The sequence below is a fragment of the Phyllobates terribilis genome, unplaced genomic scaffold, assembly GCF_046119375.1.
Source record: "Phyllobates terribilis strain yellow unplaced genomic scaffold, ASM4611937v1 Scaffold_6__1_contigs__length_29720123, whole genome shotgun sequence".
NCBI lineage: Eukaryota > Metazoa > Chordata > Amphibia > Anura > Dendrobatidae > Phyllobates > Phyllobates terribilis.
In genome coordinates this window covers 2,488,409-2,505,810 of record NW_027362766.1, presented here as the reverse complement: position 1 = coordinate 2,505,810, position 17,402 = coordinate 2,488,409, and the positions used below count along the sequence as shown (strand labels likewise).

The window sequence follows — 17,402 nt, the reverse complement described above, 5'->3', positions numbered from 1 at the left end:
CCTCAGCAGAGCCATAGCCAGGGCACACAGCTCAGCACAGGAACCTCAGCAGAGCCATAGCCAGGGCACACAGCTCAGCACAGGAACCTCAGCAGAGCCATAGCCAGGGCACACAGCTCAGCACAGGAACCTCAGCAGAGCCATAGCCAGAGCACACAGCTCAGTACAGGAACCTCAGCAGAGCCATAGCCAGAGCACAGAGCTCAGCACAGGAACCTCAGCAGAGCCATAGCCAGAGCACAGAGCTCAGCACAGGAACCTCAGCAGAGCCATAGCCAGAGCACAGAGCTCAGTACAGGAACCTCAGCAGAGCCATAGCCAGAGCACAGAGCTCAGTACAGGAACCTCAGCAGAGCCATAGCCAGGGCACACAGCTCAGTACAGGAACCTCAGCAGAGCCATAGCCAGAGCACAGAGCTCAGTACAGGAACCTCAGCAGAGCCATAGCCAGAGCACAGAGCTCAGTACAGGAACCTCAGCAGAGCCATAGCCAGAGCACAGAGCTCAGTACAGGAACCTCAGCAGAGCCATAGCCAGGGCACACAGCTCAGCACAGGAAGCTCAGCAGAGCCATAGCCAGGGCACAGAGCTCAGCACAGGAACCTCAGCAGAGCCATAGCCAGAGCACACAGCTCAGCACAGGAACCTCAGCAGAGCCATAGCCAGAGCACACAGCTCAGTACAGGAACCTCAGCAGAGCCATAGCCAGAGCACAGAGCTCAGCACAGGAACCTCAGCAGAGCCATAGCCAGGGCACACAGCTCAGTACAGGAACCTCAGCAGAGCCATAGCCAGGGCACACAGCTCAGTACAGGAACCTCAGCAGAGCCATAGCCAGAGCACACAGCTCAGTACAGGAACCTCAGCAGAGCCATAGCCAGAGCACACAGCTCAGTACAGGAACCTCAGCAGAGCCATAGCCAGAGCACACAGCTCAGTACAGGAACCTCAGCAGAGCCATAGCCAGGACACACAGCTCAGTACAGGAACCTCAGCAGAGCCATAGCCAGGGCACACAGCTCAGCACAGGAACCTCAGCAGAGCCATAGCCAGGGCACACAGCTCAGCACAGGAACCTCAGCAGAGCCATAGCCAGGGCACACAGCTCAGCACAGGAACCTCAGCAGAGCCATAGCCAGGGCACACAGCTCAGCACAGGAACCTCAGCAGAGCCATAGCCAGGGCACACAGCTCAGTACAGGAACCTCAGCAGAGCCATAGCCAGGGCACACAGCTCAGTACAGGAACCTCAGCAGAGCCATAGCCAGGGCACACAGCTCAGTACAGGAACCTCAGCAGAGCCATAGCCAGAGCACACAGCTCAGTACAGGAACCTCAGCAGAGCCATAGCCAGGGCACACAGCTCAGTACAGGAACCTCAGCAGAGCCATAGCCAGGGCACACAGCTCAGCACAGGAACCTCAGCAGAGCCATAGCCAGGGCACACAGCTCAGCACAGGAACCTCAGCAGAGCCATAGCCAGAGCACACAGCTCAGTACAGGAACCTCAGCAGAGCCATAGCCAGGGCACACAGCTCAGTACAGGAACCTCAGCAGAGCCATAGCCAGGGCACACAGCTCAGTACAGGAACCTCAGCAGAGCCATAGCCAGAGCACACAGCTCAGCACAGGAACCTCAGCAGAGCCATAGCCAGGACACACAGCTCAGTACAGGAACCTCAGCAGAGCCATAGCCAGGGCACACAGCTCAGCACAGGAACCTCAGCATAGCCATAGCCAGAGCACACAGCTCAGCATAGGAACCTCAGCAGAGCCATAGCCAGGGCACACAGCTCAGTACAGGAACCTCAGCAGAGCCATAGCCAGGGCACACAGCTCAGTACAGGAACCTCAGCAGAGCCATAGCCAGGGCACAGAGCTCAGCACAGGAACCTCAGCAGAGCCATAGCCAGAGCACAGAGCTCAGCACAGGAACCTCAGCAGAGCCATAGCCAGAGCACACAGCTCAGTACAGGAACCTCAGCAGAGCCATAGCCAGAGCACACAGCTCAGTACAGGAACCTCAGCAGAGCCATAGCCAGAGCACACAGCTCAGCACAGGAACCTCAGCAGAGCCATAGCCAGAGCACACAGCTCAGTACAGGAACCTCAGCAGAGCCATAGCCAGAGCACACAGCTCAGTACAGGAACCTCAGCAGAGCCATAGCCAGGGCACACAGCTCAGCACAGGAACCTCAGCATAGCCATAGCCAGAGCACACAGCTCAGCATAGGAACCTCAGCAGAGCCATAGCCAGGGCACACAGCTCAGTACAGGAACCTCAGCAGAGCCATAGCCAGGGCACACAGCTCAGCACATGAACCTCAGCAGAGCCATAGCCAGGACACACAGCTCAGCACAGGAACCTCAGCAGAGCCATAGCCAGGGCACACAGCTCAGCACAGGAACCTCAGCAGAGCCATACCCAGGGCACAGAGCTCAGCACAGGAACCTCAGCAGAGCCATAGCCAGGGCACACAGCTCAGTACAGGAACCTCAGCAGAGTCCTCTCCACAGCACAACTACAGGGGCTGCTCATCATCAGTCCTCCCGTCCTCGCACAATGTACACACTGCTACAGCTGCACGGCTAATATCCACTAGACTGAGAAGGCCCCGCCCCTCTCGGTGACGTCATGATTCCACGATATCCCTCCTCCCTCTCGACAAATCAACTCCAAACTAGACGCTACCCTCTACTCATTGCCATAGAGATGAATAAAGCAACATGACTCCTCCCACTCCACCCTCGTGACTGGTCATATGACCATGACATCATCTCCTGCACTCCCAGAAACCCCCGCAGTGGTGGAGGTAAGAAGTGTATATATATATATACACACAGGGGAGGGGAGAGGTGCATGCACAGGGCTTTACACAGGGTGGTGAATGGTCTATGTATATATATATTTACACACATACATATAGAAACACACAGGAGAGTTATATATACTGGAGTATACACGTTAGGTGAGGTGTCGAGGACACACTGGATATGGGGGGACAAGTATACAAAGGGACACAGAGTGGAGGACAGGGACATGGGGATATACGGGAAGCAAGGGCAGAAGGGGACACGAGGGGCACACGAGGGAGGAAGGGCACACGAGGGAGGAAGGGGACACGAGGGGCACACGAGGGAGGAAGGGGACACGAGGGGCACACGAGGGAGGAAGGGGACACGAGCGACTCACTAGAGAGGGGGGGAAGGGACACGAGGGAGGAAGGGGACACGAGGGGCACACGAGGGAGGAAGGGGACACGAGGGGCACACGAGGGAGGAAGGGGACACGAGGGGGACACGAGGGAGGAAGGGGACACGAGGGGCACACGAGGAAGGAAGGGAACACGAGGGGCACACGAGGGAGGAAGGGGACACGAGCGACTCACTAGAGAGGGGGGGAAGGGACACGAGGGGCACACGAGGGAGGAAGGGGATACGAGCGACTCACTAGAGAGGGGGGGGAAGGGACACGAGGGCAGAAGGGGACACGAGGGGCACATGAGGGAGGAAGGGGACACGAGGGGCACACGAGGGAGGAAGGGGACACGAGGGAGGAAGGGGACACGAGGGGCACACGAGGGAGGAAGGGGACACGAGGGGCACACGAGGGAGGAAGGGGACACGAGCGACTCACTAGAGAGGGGGGGAAGGGACACAAGGGGCACACGAGGGAGGAAGGGGACACGAGGGGCACACGAGGGAGGAAGGGGACACGAGGGGCACACGAGGGAGGAAGGGGACACGAGGGGCACACGAGGGAGGAAGGGGACACGAGGGAGGAAGGGGACACGAGGGGCACACGAGGGAGGAAGGGGACACGAGGGGCACACGAGGGAGGAAGGGGACACGAGCGAGGAAGGGGACACGAGGGGCACACGAGGGAGGAAGGGGACACGAGGGAGGAAGGGGACACGAGGGGCACACGAGGGAGGAAGGGGACACGAGCGACTCACTAGAGAGGGGGGGAAGGGACACGAGGGAGGAAGGGGACACGAGGGGCACACGAGGGAGGAAGGGGACACGTGCGACTCACTAGAGAGGGGGGGGAAGGGACACGAGGGCAGAAGGGGACACGAGGGGCACACGAGGGCAGAAGGGGACACGAGGGGCACACGAGGGAGGAAGGGGACACGAGGGGCACACGAGGGAGGAAGGGGACACGAGGGGCACACGAGGGAGGAAGGGGACACGAGGGGCACACGAGGGAGGAAGGGGACACGAGGGGCACACGAGGGAGGAAGGGGACACGAGCGACTCACTAGAGAGGGGGGAAAGGGACACGAGGGGCACACGAGGGAGGAAGGGGACACGAGGGGCACACGAGGGAGGAAGGGGACACGAGGGGCACACGAGGGAGGAAGGGGACACGAGCGACTCACTAGAGAGGGGGGAAAGGGACACGAGGGGCACACGAGGGAGGAAGGGGACACGAGGGGCACACGAGGGAGGAAGGGGACACGAGGGGCACACGAGGGAGGAAGGGGACACGAGGGGCACACGAGGGAGAAAGGGGACACGAGCGACTCACTAGAGAGGGGGGGAAGGGACACGAGGGAGGAAGGGGACACGAGGGAGGAATGGGACACGAGGGGCACACGAGGGAGGAAGGGGACACGAGGGGCACACGAGGGAGGAAGGGGACACGAGGGGCACACGAGGGAGAAAGGGGACACGAGCGACTCACTAGAGAGGGGGGGAAGGGACACGAGGGAGGAAGGGGACACGAGGGAGGAATGGGACACGAGGGGCACACGAGGGAGGAATGGGACACGAGGGGCACACGAGGGAGGAAGGGGACACGAGGGGCACACGAGGGAGGAAGGGAACACGAGCGACTCACTAGAGAGGGGGGAAGGGGACACGAGGGAGGAAGGGGACACGAGGGGCACACGAGGGAGGAAGGGGACACGAGGGGGCACACGAGGGAGGAAGGGGACACGAGGGGGCACACGAAGGAGGAAGGGGACGTGAGGGGGCACACGAGGGAGGAAGGGGACGTGAGGGGGCACACGAGGGAGGAAGGGGACGTGAGGGGGCACACGAGGGAGGAAGGGGACGTGAGGGGGCACACGAGGGAGGAAGGGGACGTGAGGGGGCACACGAGGGAGGAAGGGGACGTGAGGGGGCACACGAGGGAGGAAGGGGACGTGAGGGGGCACACGAGGGAGGAAGGGGACGTGAGGGGGCACACGAGGGAGGAAGGGGACGTGAGGGGGCACACGAGGGAGGAAGGGGACGTGAGGGGGCACACGAGGGAGGAAGGGGACGTGAGGGGGCACACGAGGGAGGAAGGGGACGTGAGGGGGCACACGAGGGAGGAAGGGGACGTGAGGGGGCACACGAGGGAGGAAGGGGACGTGAGGGGGCACACGAGGGAGGAAGGGGACGTGAGGGGGCACACGAGGGAGGAAGGGGACGTGAGGGGGCACACGAGGGAGGAAGGGGACGTGAGGGGGCACACGAGGGAGGAAGGGGACGTGAGGGGGCACACGAGGGAGGAAGGGGACGTGAGGGGGCACACGAGGGAGGAAGGGGACGTGAGGGGGCACACGAGGGAGGAAGGGGACGTGAGGGGGCACACGAGGGAGGAAGGGGACGTGAGGGGGCACACGAGGGAGGAAGGGGACGTGAGGGGCACACGCGGGAGGAAGGGGACGTGAGGGGGCACACGCGGGAGGAAGGGCACACGCGGGAGGAAGGGGACGTGAGGGGCACACGCGGGAGGAAGGGGACGTGAGGGGCACACGCGGGAGGAAGGGCACACGAGGGAGGAAGGGGACACGAGGAGCACACGAGGGAGGAAGGGGACACGAGGGGCACACGAGGGAGGAAGGGGACACGAGGGGCACACGAGGGAGGAAGGGGACACGAGGGGCACACGAGGGAGGAAGGGGACGTGAGGGGCACACGCGGGAGGAAGGGCACACGCGGGAGGAAGGGGACGTGAGGGGCACACGCGGGAGGAAGGGCACACGAGGGAGGAAGGGGACACGAGGAGCACACGAGGGAGGAAGGGGACACGAGGGGCACACGAGGGAGGAAGGGGACACGAGGGGCACACGAGGGAGGAAGGGGACACGAGGGGCACACGAGGGAGGAAGGGGACACGAGGGGCACACGAGGGGCACACGAGGGAGGAAGGGGACACGAGGGGCACACGAGGGAGGAAGGGGACACGAGGGGCACACGAGGGAGGAAGGGGACACGAGGGGCACACGAGGGAGGAAGGGGACGTGAGTGGGCACACGCGGGAGGAAGGGCACACGAGGGAGGAAGGGGACGTGAGGGGGCACACGAGGGAGGAAGGGGACGTGAGGGGGCACACGAGGGAGGAAGGGGACGTGAGGGGGCACACGAGGGAGGAAGGGGACGTGAGGGGGCACACGAGGGAGGAAGGGGACGTGAGGGGCACACGCGGGAGGAAGGGGACGTGAGGGGCACACGCGGGAGGAAGGGCACACGCGGGAGGAAGGGGACGTGAGGGGCACCCGCGGGAGGAAGGGGACGTGAGGGGCAACCGCGGGAGGAAGGGGACGTGAGGGGGCACACGAGGGAGGAAGGGGACGTGAGGGGGCACACGAGGGAGGAAGGGGACGTGAGGGGGCACACGAGGGAGGAAGGGGACGTGAGGGGGCACACGAGGGAGGAAGGGGACGTGAGGGGGCACACGAGGGAGGAAGGGGACGTGAGGGGGCACACGAGGGAGGAAGGGGACGTGAGGGGGCACACGAGGGAGGAAGGGGACGTGAGGGGGCACACGAGGGAGGAAGGGGACGTGAGGGGCACACGCGGGAGGAAGGGGACGTGAGCGGCACACGAGAGAGGAAGGGGACGTGAGGGGGCACACGCGGGAGGAAGGGCACACGCGGGAGGAAGGGGACGTGAGGGGCACACGCGGGAGGAAGGGCACACGCGGGAGGAAGGGGACGTGAGGGGCACACGCGGGAGGAAGGGCACACGAGGGAGGAAGGGGACGTGAGGGGGCACACGAGGGAGGAAGGGGACGTGAGGGGGCACACGAGGGAGGAAGGGGACGTGAGGGGCACACGCGGGAGGAAGGGGACGTGAGGGGCACACGCGGGAGGAAGGGGACGTGAGGGGCACACGCGGGAGGAAGGGCACACGCGGGAGGAAGGGGACGTGAGGGGCACCCGCGGGAGGAAGGGGACGTGAGGGGCAACCGCGGGAGGAAGGGGACGTGAGGGGGCACACGAGGGAGGAAGGGGACGTGAGGGGGCACACGAGGGAGGAAGGGGACGTGAGGGGGCACACGAGGGAGGAAGGGGACGTGAGGGGGCACACGAGGGAGGAAGGGGACGTGAGGGGCACACGCGGGAGGAAGGGGACGTGAGCGGCACACGAGAGAGGAAGGGGACGTGAGGGGGCACACGCGGGAGGAAGGGCACACGCGGGAGGAAGGGGACGTGAGGGGCACACGCGGGAGGAAGGGCACACGAGGGAGGAAGGGGACACGAGGAGCACACGAGGGAGGAAGGGGACACGAGGGGCACACGAGGGAGGAAGGGGACACGAGGGGCACACGAGGGAGGAAGGGGACACGAGGGGCACACGAGGGAGGAAGGGGACACGAGGGGCACACGAGGGAGGAAGGGGACACGAGGGGCACACGAGGGAGGAAGGGGACACGAGGGGCACACGAGGGAGGAAGGGGACACGAGGGGCACACGAGGGAGGAAGGGGACACGAGGGGCACACGAGGGAGGAAGGGGACACGAGGGGCACACGAGGGAGGAAGGGGACACGAGGGGCACACGAGGGAGGAAGGGGACACGAGGGGCACACGAGGGAGGAAGGGGACACGAGGGGCACACGAGGGAGGAAGGGGACACGAGGGGCACACGAGGGAGGAAGGGGACACGAGGGGCACACGAGGGAGGAAGGGGACACGAGGGGCACACGAGGGAGGAAGGGGACACGAGGGGCACACGAGGGAGGAAGGGGACACGAGGGGCACACGAGGGAGGAAGGGGACACGAGGGGCACACGAGGGAGGAAGGGGACACGAGGGGCACACGAGGGAGGAAGGGGACACGAGGGGCACACGAGGGAGGAAGGGGACACGAGGGGCACACGAGGGAGGAAGGGGACGTGAGTGGGCACACGCGGGAGGAAGGGGACGTGAGGGGGCACACGAGGGAGGAAGGGGACGTGAGGGGGCACACGAGGGAGGAAGGGGACGTGAGGGGGCACACGAGGGAGGAAGGGGACGTGAGGGGGCACACGAGGGAGGAAGGGGACGTGAGGGGCACCCGCGGGAGGAAGGGGACGTGAGGGGCACCCGCGGGAGGAAGGGGACGTGAGGGGCACCCGCGGGAGGAAGGGGACGTGAGGGGCACCCGCGGGAGGAAGGGGACGTGAGGGGCACCCGCGGGAGGAAGGGGACGTGAGGGGCACCCGCGGGAGGAAGGGGACGTGAGGGGCACCCGAGGGAGGAAGGGGACGTGAGGGGCACCCGAGGGAGGAAGGGGACGTGAGGGGCACCCGCGGGAGGAAGGGGACGTGAGGGGCACCCGCGGGAGGAAGGGGACGTGAGGGGCACCCGAGGGAGGAAGGGGACGTGAGGGGCACCCGAGGGAGGAAGGGGACGTGAGGGGGCACCCGAGGGAGGAAGGGGACGTGAGGGGCACCCGAGGGAGGAAGGGGACGTGAGGGGCACACGCGGGAGGAAGGGGACGTGAGGGGCACACGCGGGAGGAAGGGGACGTGAGGGGCACACGCGGGAGGAAGGGGACGTGAGCGGCACACGAGAGAGGAAGGGGACGTGAGGGGGCACACGCGGGAGGAAGGGCACACGCGGGAGGAAGGGGACGTGAGGGGCACACGCTGTAGGAAGGGCACACGCGGGAGGAAGGGGACGTGAGGGGCACACGCGGGAGGAAGGGCACACGCGGGAGGAAGGGGACGTGAGGGGCACACGAGGGAGGAAGGGGACGTGAGGGGCACACGCGGTAGGAAGGGCACACGCGGGAGGAAGGGGACGTGAGGGGCACACGCGGGAGGAAGGGCACACGAGGGAGGAAGGGGACGTGAGGGGGCACACGAGGGAGGAAGGGGACACGAGGAGCACACGAGGGAGGAAGGGGACACGAGGGGCACACGAGGGAGGAAGGGGACACGAGGGGCACACGAGGGAGGAAGGGGACACGAGGGGCACACGAGGGAGGAAGGGGACACGAGGGGCACACGAGGGAGGAAGGGGACACGAGGGGCACACGCGGGAGGAAGGGCACACGAGGGAGGAAGGGGACGTGAGGGGGCACACGAGGGAGGAAGGGGACACGAGGAGCACACGAGGGAGGAAGGGGACACGAGGGGCACACGAGGGAGGAAGGGGACACGAGGGGCACACGAGGGAGGAAGGGGACACGAGGGGCACACGAGGGAGGAAGGGGACACGAGGGGCACACGAGGGAGGAAGGGGACACGAGGGGCACACGAGGGAGGAAGGGGACACGAGGGGCACACGAGGGAGGAAGGGGACACGAGGGGCACACGAGGGAGGAAGGGGACACGAGGGGCACACGAGGGAGGAAGGGGACACGAGGGGCACACGAGGGAGGAAGGGGACGTGAGTGGGCACACGCGGGAGGAAGGGCACACGAGGGAGGAAGGGGACGTGAGGGGGCACACGAGGGAGGAAGGGGACGTGAGGGGGCACACGAGGGAGGAAGGGGACGTGAGGGGGCCCACGAGGGAGGAAGGGGACGTGAGGGGGCCCACGAGGGAGGAAGGGGACGTGAGGGGGCCCACGAGGGAGGAAGGGGACGTGAGGGGGCCCACGAGGGAGGAAGGGGACGTGAGGGGCACACGCAGGAGGAAGGGGACGTGAGGGGCACACGCGGGAGGAAGGGCACCCGCGGGAGGAAGGGGACGTGAGGGGCACCCGCGGGAGGAAGGGGACGTGAGGGGCACCCGCGGGAGGAAGGGGACGTGAGGGGCAACCGAGGGAGGAAGGGGACGTGAGGGGCACCCGAGGGAGGAAGGGGACGTGAGGGGGCACACGAGGGAGGAAGGGGACGTGAGGGGGCACACGAGGGAGGAAGGGAACGTGAGGGGCACACGAGGGAGGAAGGGGACGTGAGGGGCACACGCGGGAGGAAGGGGACGTGAGGGGCACACGCGGGAGGAAGGGGACGTGAGGGGCACACGCGGGAGGAAGGGGACGTGAGGGGCACACGCGGGAGGAAGGGGACGTGAGGGGCACACGCGGGAGGAAGGGGACGTGAGGGGCACACGCGGGAGGAAGGGGACGTGAGGGGCACACGCGGGAGGAAGGGGACGTGAGGGGCACACGCGGGAGGAAGGGGACGTGAGGGGCACACGCGGGAGGAAGGGGACGTGAGGGGCACACGCGGGAGGAAGGGGACGTGAGGGGCACACGCGGGAGGAAGGGGACGTGAGGGGCACACGCGGGAGGAAGGGGACGTGAGGGGCACACGCGGGAGGAAGGGGACGTGAGGGGCACACGCGGGAGGAAGGGGACGTGAGGGGCACACGCGGGAGGAAGGGGACACGAGGGGCACACGCGGGAGGAAGGGGACACGAGGGGCACACGAGGGAGGAAGGGGACACGAGGGGCACACGAGGGAGGAAGGGGACGTGAGTGGGCACACGAGGGAGGAAGGGGACGTGAGTGGGCACACGAGGGAGGAAGGGGACACGAGGGGCACACGAGGGAGGAAGGGGACGTGAGTGGGCACACGAGGGAGGAAGGGGACACGAGGGGCACACGAGGGAGGAAGGGGACACGAGGGGGCACACGAGGGAGGAAGGGGACACGAGGGGCACACGAGGGAGGAAGGGGACACGAGGGGCACACGAGGGAGGAAGGGGACACGAGGGGCACACGAGGGAGGAAGGGGACGTGAGTGGGCACACGAGGGAGGAAGGGCACACGAGGGAGGAAGGGGACACGAGGGGCACACGAGGGAGGAAGGGGACACGAGGGGCACACGAGGGAGGAAGGGGACACGAGGGGCACACGAGGGAGGAGGGGGCACACGAGGGAGGAAGGGGACACGAGGGGGCACACGAGGGAGGAAGGGCACACGAGGGAGGAAGGGGAGGTGAGGGGGCACACGAGGGAGGAAGGGGAGGTGAGGGGGCACACGAGGGAGGAAGGGGAGGTGAGGGGGCACACGCGGGAGGAAGGGGACATGAGGGGCACACGAGGGATTAAGGGGACGTGAGGGGGCACACTAAGGAGGAAGGGGACACGAGGGGCACAAGTCAGAGAAGGTGATACGAGGGCAAAGGGGGTAACGACGCAAGGGGCACACGAGGAAGTAAGGGGACGTGAGGGGGCACACGCGGGAGTAAGGGGACGTGAGGGGGCACGTGAGGGGGCACACGCGGGAGGAAGGGGACACGAGGGGCATAGGGCGGAGGACAGGGACATGGACAGTGGATGTGGATATGAGGGGCGGAAGGAGACGCAAGGGGCACCCTAGGGAGGAAGGGGACGCAAGGGGCACACGAGGGAGGAAGGAGACCCGAGGCATACACGAGGGAGGAAGGGGACAAGAGAGGCACAGGGCAGTGGACGGGAATACGAGGGGCTTAGGGTGGAGGACAGGGATACAACAGGCACACGGAGGGGGATGCAGGGTGGGAATATGGGTACTAATATGGTAGGGCTGTGCTTCACATCTTGTGTTGTCCCTCCTCATACTTATAGTGGGCCATTATTCCAGATGGATGCAGTTAGTAGCCGCACCACCACTCCGGCACAGTCGGCACAGCCACGGGAGTACAAGCTGGTCATGCTGGGAGCGGGCGGTGTGGGGAAGAGCGGTGAGTATGAGTTGGCACACAGGAGCTGCTCTGTGGTTAGTTGGAGCTTGTTGGGTGTCTGTGGTGAGTGGCTGCTCTGTAATGTGCACATCTACGTACACAGCAATGACCATGCAGTTCATCAGCCATCGCTTTCCGGAGGATCATGACCCCACCATTGGTGAGTAGGACCCTTCCTATTGGCTACAGATTTAACGCATTCTCTTCTCTCACGAGTGACTTTTGGATTCTCTCCCAATTTCCAGAGGACGCTTATAAAATACGCATACGGATTGATGATGAACCAGCTAACCTGGACATCCTGGATACTGCCGGACAGGTAGGGCGGATGGGACATATACAACCCCTGGCAAAAATTATGGAATCACCGGGCTCGGAGGATGTTCACTCAGTTGTTTAATGTTGTTGAAAAAAATCAGATCACAGACATGGCACAAAACTAAAGTCATTTCAAATGGCAACTTTAGTGCTTTAAGAAACACTAAAAGAAATCAAGATAAAAAATGTGGTACTCAGTAAGGGTAATTTTTTTCAGACCAAGCAGATGGAAAAAATTATGGAATCATCAAAAACAAACACACAAAAGAACACTCCAATACATCACTAGTATTTTGTTGCACCACCTCTGGCTTTAATAACAGCTTTCAGTCTCTGAGGCATGGACTTAATGAGTGACAAACAGTACTCGTCATCAATCTGGCTGCAACTTTGTCTGATTGCTGTTGCCAGATCAGCTTTGCAGGTTGGAGCCTTGTCATGGACCATTTTCTTCAACTTTCACCAAAGATTTTCACTTGGGTTGAGATCCGGAGTATTTGCAGGCCATGACATTGACCTTGTGTGTCTTCTTTCAAGGAATGTTTTCACAGTTTTTGCTCTATGGCAGGATGCATTATCATCTTGAAAAATGATGTCATCATCCCCAAACATCCATTCAATTGATGGGATAAGAAAACTGTCCAAAATATCAATGTAAACTTGGGCATTTATTGAAGATGTAATGACAGCCATCTCCCCAGTGCCTTTACCTGACATGCAGCCCCATATCATCAATGACTGTGGAAATGTGCATGTTCTCTTCATGCAGTCATCTTTATAAATCTCATTGGAACGGCACCAAACAAAAGTTCCAGCATCATCACCTTGCCCAATGCAGATTCGCGATTCATCACTGAATATGACTTTCATCCAGTCATCCACAGTCCACGATTGCTTTTCCTTAGCCCATTGTAACCTTGTGTTTTTCTGTTTCGGTGTTAATGATGGCTTATGTTTAGCTTTTCTGTATGTAAATCCCATTTCCTTTAGGCGGTTTCTTACAGTTCGGTCACAGACATTGACTCCAGTTTCCTCCCATTTGTTCCTCATTTGTTTTGTTGTGCATTTCCTGTTTTGGAGACATATTGCTTTAAGTTTCCGGTCTTGACACTTTGATGTCTTCCTTGGTCTACCACTATGTTTACCTTTAACAACCTTACCATGTTGTTTGTATTTGGTCCAGATTTTAGACACAGCTGACTGTGAACAACCAACATCTTTTGCAACATTGCTTGATGATTTACCTTCTTTTAAGAGTTTGATAATCCTCTCCTTTGTTTCAATTGACATCTCTCGTGTTGGAGCCATGATTCCTGTCAGTCCACTTGGTGCAACAGCTCTCCAAGGTGTGATCACTCCTTTTTAGATACAGACTAACGAGCAGATCTAATTTGATGCAGGTGTTAGTTTTGGAAATGAAAATTTACAGGGTGATTCCATAATTTTCGCCTCAGAATTGAGTGATTCCATAATTTTTTCCATCTGCTTGGTCTGAAAAAAATTACCCTTACTGAGTACCACATTTTTTATCTTGATTTCTTTTAGTGTTTCTTAAAGCCCTAAAGTTTCCATTTGAAATGACTTTAGTTTTGTGCCATGTCTGTGATCTGCTTTTTTTCAACAGCATTAAAGAACTGAATGAACATCCTCCGAGCCCGGTGATTCCAGAATTTTTGCCAGGGGTTGTAGTAGCCTGCAGGCTCTCTAGCAAGTCGTCTTATGTGGTGACACTCCCTCTGGCGTGGGGCTGTGTTATGGCTGACCTATGCAGTGCTCCTTCAGCTGTTCCTCTGCTATTTTTTATGCAGGCTGAGTTTACAGCAATGCGGGACCAGTACATGAGAGCCGGCGAAGGCTTCATCATCTGCTACTCCATCACCGACCGCCGCAGCTTTCATGAAGTTCGTGAATTCAAGCAGCTTATCTATCGCGTGCGGCGGACAGATGACACGCCCGTGGTGCTGGTGGGAAATAAGTCAGATCTCTCCCGGCTCCGCCAGGTATAGTGCGGGGAATTCTCATTACATACGGACAAGTGACGCCCTCAGTCCTGACCTCACATCTTCTCATTCTCAGGTCTCCAAGGATGAAGGCATCTCGTTAGCGCGAGAGTTCAGCTGTCCATTCTTTGAGACGTCGGCGGCTTTCCGTTATTACATCGATGATGTTTTCCACGCTCTGGTCCGTGAGATCCGGAGGAAAGAGAAGGAGGCGGCTCTGGCGAGCGAACGCAAATCCAAACCCAAATCTTCTTTGTGGAAGCGGCTGAGGTCTCCATTCAGAAGGAAGAAAGAGTCGGTGACCTGAGATGCCATGTAATGGGGGATTGGCACTGATCTAGGATGATGAGAGGGTGGAAGGGGTTCCTCATAGCCTGGTTAAGCGTAGATATACTGGGTGTATATACTATACATACACGAGGCTGTGAATTACTAACCACGCATACAGTTTGTAATTGCCGCATATATCATGTGGCGGAGCCCCGGCCGCAGCATGACCCAACTGCATTACTAACATGTCCACGACTGGAGCCAGGAAGGGACCAAGCCTCCATCATCAAGACTGGACCTGATCACGTGACTGGTCTGTCATGGGGCGCCTTCCCTCCAAAATATAATGTCACTTCACTGGTAAATCGGCATCCATTCATGAAAGGGACCTGCAGACTCGTGCGCACACCTTGTGTACATTTTTCTATATTTTGTTAACAGTTTTTCATATTAAATCTGTTGCTTCTTTACTGCGGGCTCCATAATTGGTAGTAAGTGGTAGGAGGAGACTGTCCTGACTGGTGGATCACAGCTGCTGTCCCACACCACATGTCACCACCACATATGGGGAGGAGCCCCCAGAGTCATCGTTGTCTGCATCAACACCATGCGTGAAGAGGAGTCCAGAGACGACGTCACCCGCGTTACCACCATATGTGAAGAGGAGTCCAGAGACGACGTCACCCGCGTTACCACCATATGTGAAGAGGAGTCCAGAGACGACGTCACCCGCGTTACCACCATATGTGAAGAGGAGTCCAGAGACGACGTCACCCGCGTTACCACCATATGTGAAGAGGAGTCCAGAGACGACGTCACCCGCGTTACCACCATATGTGAAGAGGAGTCCAGAGACGACGTCACCCGCGTTACCACCATATGTGAAGAGGAGTCCAGAGACGACGTCACCCGCGTTACCACCATATGTGAAGAGGAGTCCAGAGACGACGTCACCCGCGTTACCACCATATGTGAAGAGGAGTCCAGAGACGACGTCACCCGCGTTACCACCATATGTGAAGAGGAGTCCAGAGACGACGTCACCCGCGTTACCACCATATGTGAAGAGGAGTCCAGAGACGACGTCACCCGCGTTACCACCATATGTGAAGAGGAGTCCAGAGACGACGTCACCCGCGTTACCACCATATGTGAAGAGGAGTCCAGAGACGACGTCACCCGCGTTACCACCATATGTGAAGAGGAGTCCAGAGACGACGTCACCCGCGTTACCACCATATGTGAAGAGGAGTCCAGAGACGACGTCACCCGCGTTACCACCATATGTGAAGAGGAGTTCAGAGACGACGTTACCCGCGTTACCACCATGCGTGAAGAGGAGTCCAGAGACGACGTCACCCGCGTTACCACCATAGGAGCAGAGATCTGCTGACCCCCATGTCACCACCACACATGGTGAGGAGCCCGGAGCCCCCGTCCCCCGAGTAATCACCACAAGCGCAGAGGCGCACAGACCTGTGGAGAGGAGCCCAGAGCCGCCATATCCTGCATCAACACCACCTCTGGAGAGAAGACCAGAGTACAGAGCAGTAATTTATATATACACACACATACATGTATATACATACATATGGCAGTATATGCACTGTATACACACAAAGCAATATATCTACAGTACAGACCAAAAGTTTGGACACACCTTCTCATTTAAAGATTTTTCTGTATTTTCATGACTATGATAATTGTACATTCACCCTGAAGGCATCAAAACTATGAATTAACACATGTGGAATTATATACTTAACAAAAAAGTGTGAAACAACTGAAAATATGTCTTATATTCTAGGGTCTTCAAAGTAGCCACCTTTTGCTTTGATGACTGCTTTGCACACTCTTGGCATTCTCTTGATGAGCTTCAAGAGGTAGTCACCGGAAATGGTCTTCCAGCAATCTTGAAGGCGTTCCCAGAGATGCTTAGCACTTGTTGGCCCTTTTGCCTTCACTCTGTGGTCCAGCTCACCCCAAACCATCTCGATATGGTTCAGGTCTGGTGACTGTGGAGGCTAGGTCATCTGGCGTAGCACCCCATCACTCTCCTTCTTGGTCAAATAGCCCTTACACAGCCTGGATGTGTGTTTGAGGTCATTGTCCTGTTGAAAAATAAATGATGGTCCAACTAAACGCAAACCGGATGGAATAGCATGGCGCTGCAAGATGCTGTGGTAGCCATGCTGGTTCAGTATGCCTTCAATTTTGAATAAATCCCCAACAGTGTCACCAGCAAAGCCCCCCCACACCATCACACCTCCTCCTCCATGCTTCACGGTGGGAACCAGGCATGTAGAGTCCATCCGTTCACCTTTTCTGCGTCGCACAAAGACACGGTGGTTGGAACCAAAGATGTCAAATTTAGACTCATCAGACCAAAGCACAGATTTCCACTGGTCTAATGTCCATTCCTTGTGTTCTTTATCCCAAACAAGTCTCTTCTGCTTGTTGCCTGTCCTTAGCAGTGGTTTCCTAGCAGCTATTTTACCATGAAGGCCTGCTGCACAAAGTCTCCTCTTAACAGTTGTTGAAGAGATGTGTCTGCTGCTAGAACTCTGTGTGGCATTGACCTGGTCTCTAATCTGAGCTGCTGTTAACCTGCGATTTCTGAGGCTGGTGACTCGGATAAACTTATCCTCAGAAGCAGAGGTGACTCTTGGTCTTCCTTTCCTGGGTTGGTCCTCATGTGAGCCAGTTTCTTTGTAGCGCTTGATGGTTTTTGCAACTGCACTTGGGGACACTTTCAAAGTTTGCCCAATTTTTCGCGCTGACTGACCTTCATTTCTTAAAGTAATGATGGCCACTCGTTTTTCTTTACTTAGCTGCTTTTTTCTTGCAATAATACAAATTCTAACAGTCTATTCAGTAGGACTATCAGCTGTGTATCCACCAGACTTCTGCACAACACAACACAACTTTGAAGAACCTAGAATATAAGACATATTTTCAGTTGTGTCACACTTTTTTGTTAAGTATATAATTCCACAT

General features: G+C 59.4%; 1 protein-coding gene across 2 annotated transcripts; it reads left to right on the top strand.

Annotated features, from left to right (window-relative positions):
- Nucleotides 1-2,686: 2,686 nt before the first annotated feature.
- On the top strand, nt 2,687-14,463 carry RIT1 (Ras like without CAAX 1). Of its 2 annotated transcripts, none has more exons than XM_073637255.1 (6): nt 2,687-2,813; nt 11,702-11,817; nt 11,921-11,977; nt 12,063-12,136; nt 13,944-14,135; nt 14,212-14,463. In XM_073637255.1, the coding sequence occupies exons 2-6, from the start codon at nt 11,718-11,720 to the stop codon at nt 14,440-14,442; spliced, it is 654 nt and encodes a 217-aa protein (XP_073493356.1). In that variant the 5' UTR covers nt 2,687-2,813; nt 11,702-11,717; the 3' UTR covers nt 14,443-14,463. The 2 variants fall into 2 exon arrangements, with proteins under 2 accessions (XP_073493356.1, XP_073493355.1); XM_073637254.1 differs by having other exon boundaries at nt 2,702-2,813; nt 11,718-11,817.
- The last annotated feature ends 2,939 nt before the right edge of the window (nt 14,464-17,402 follow it).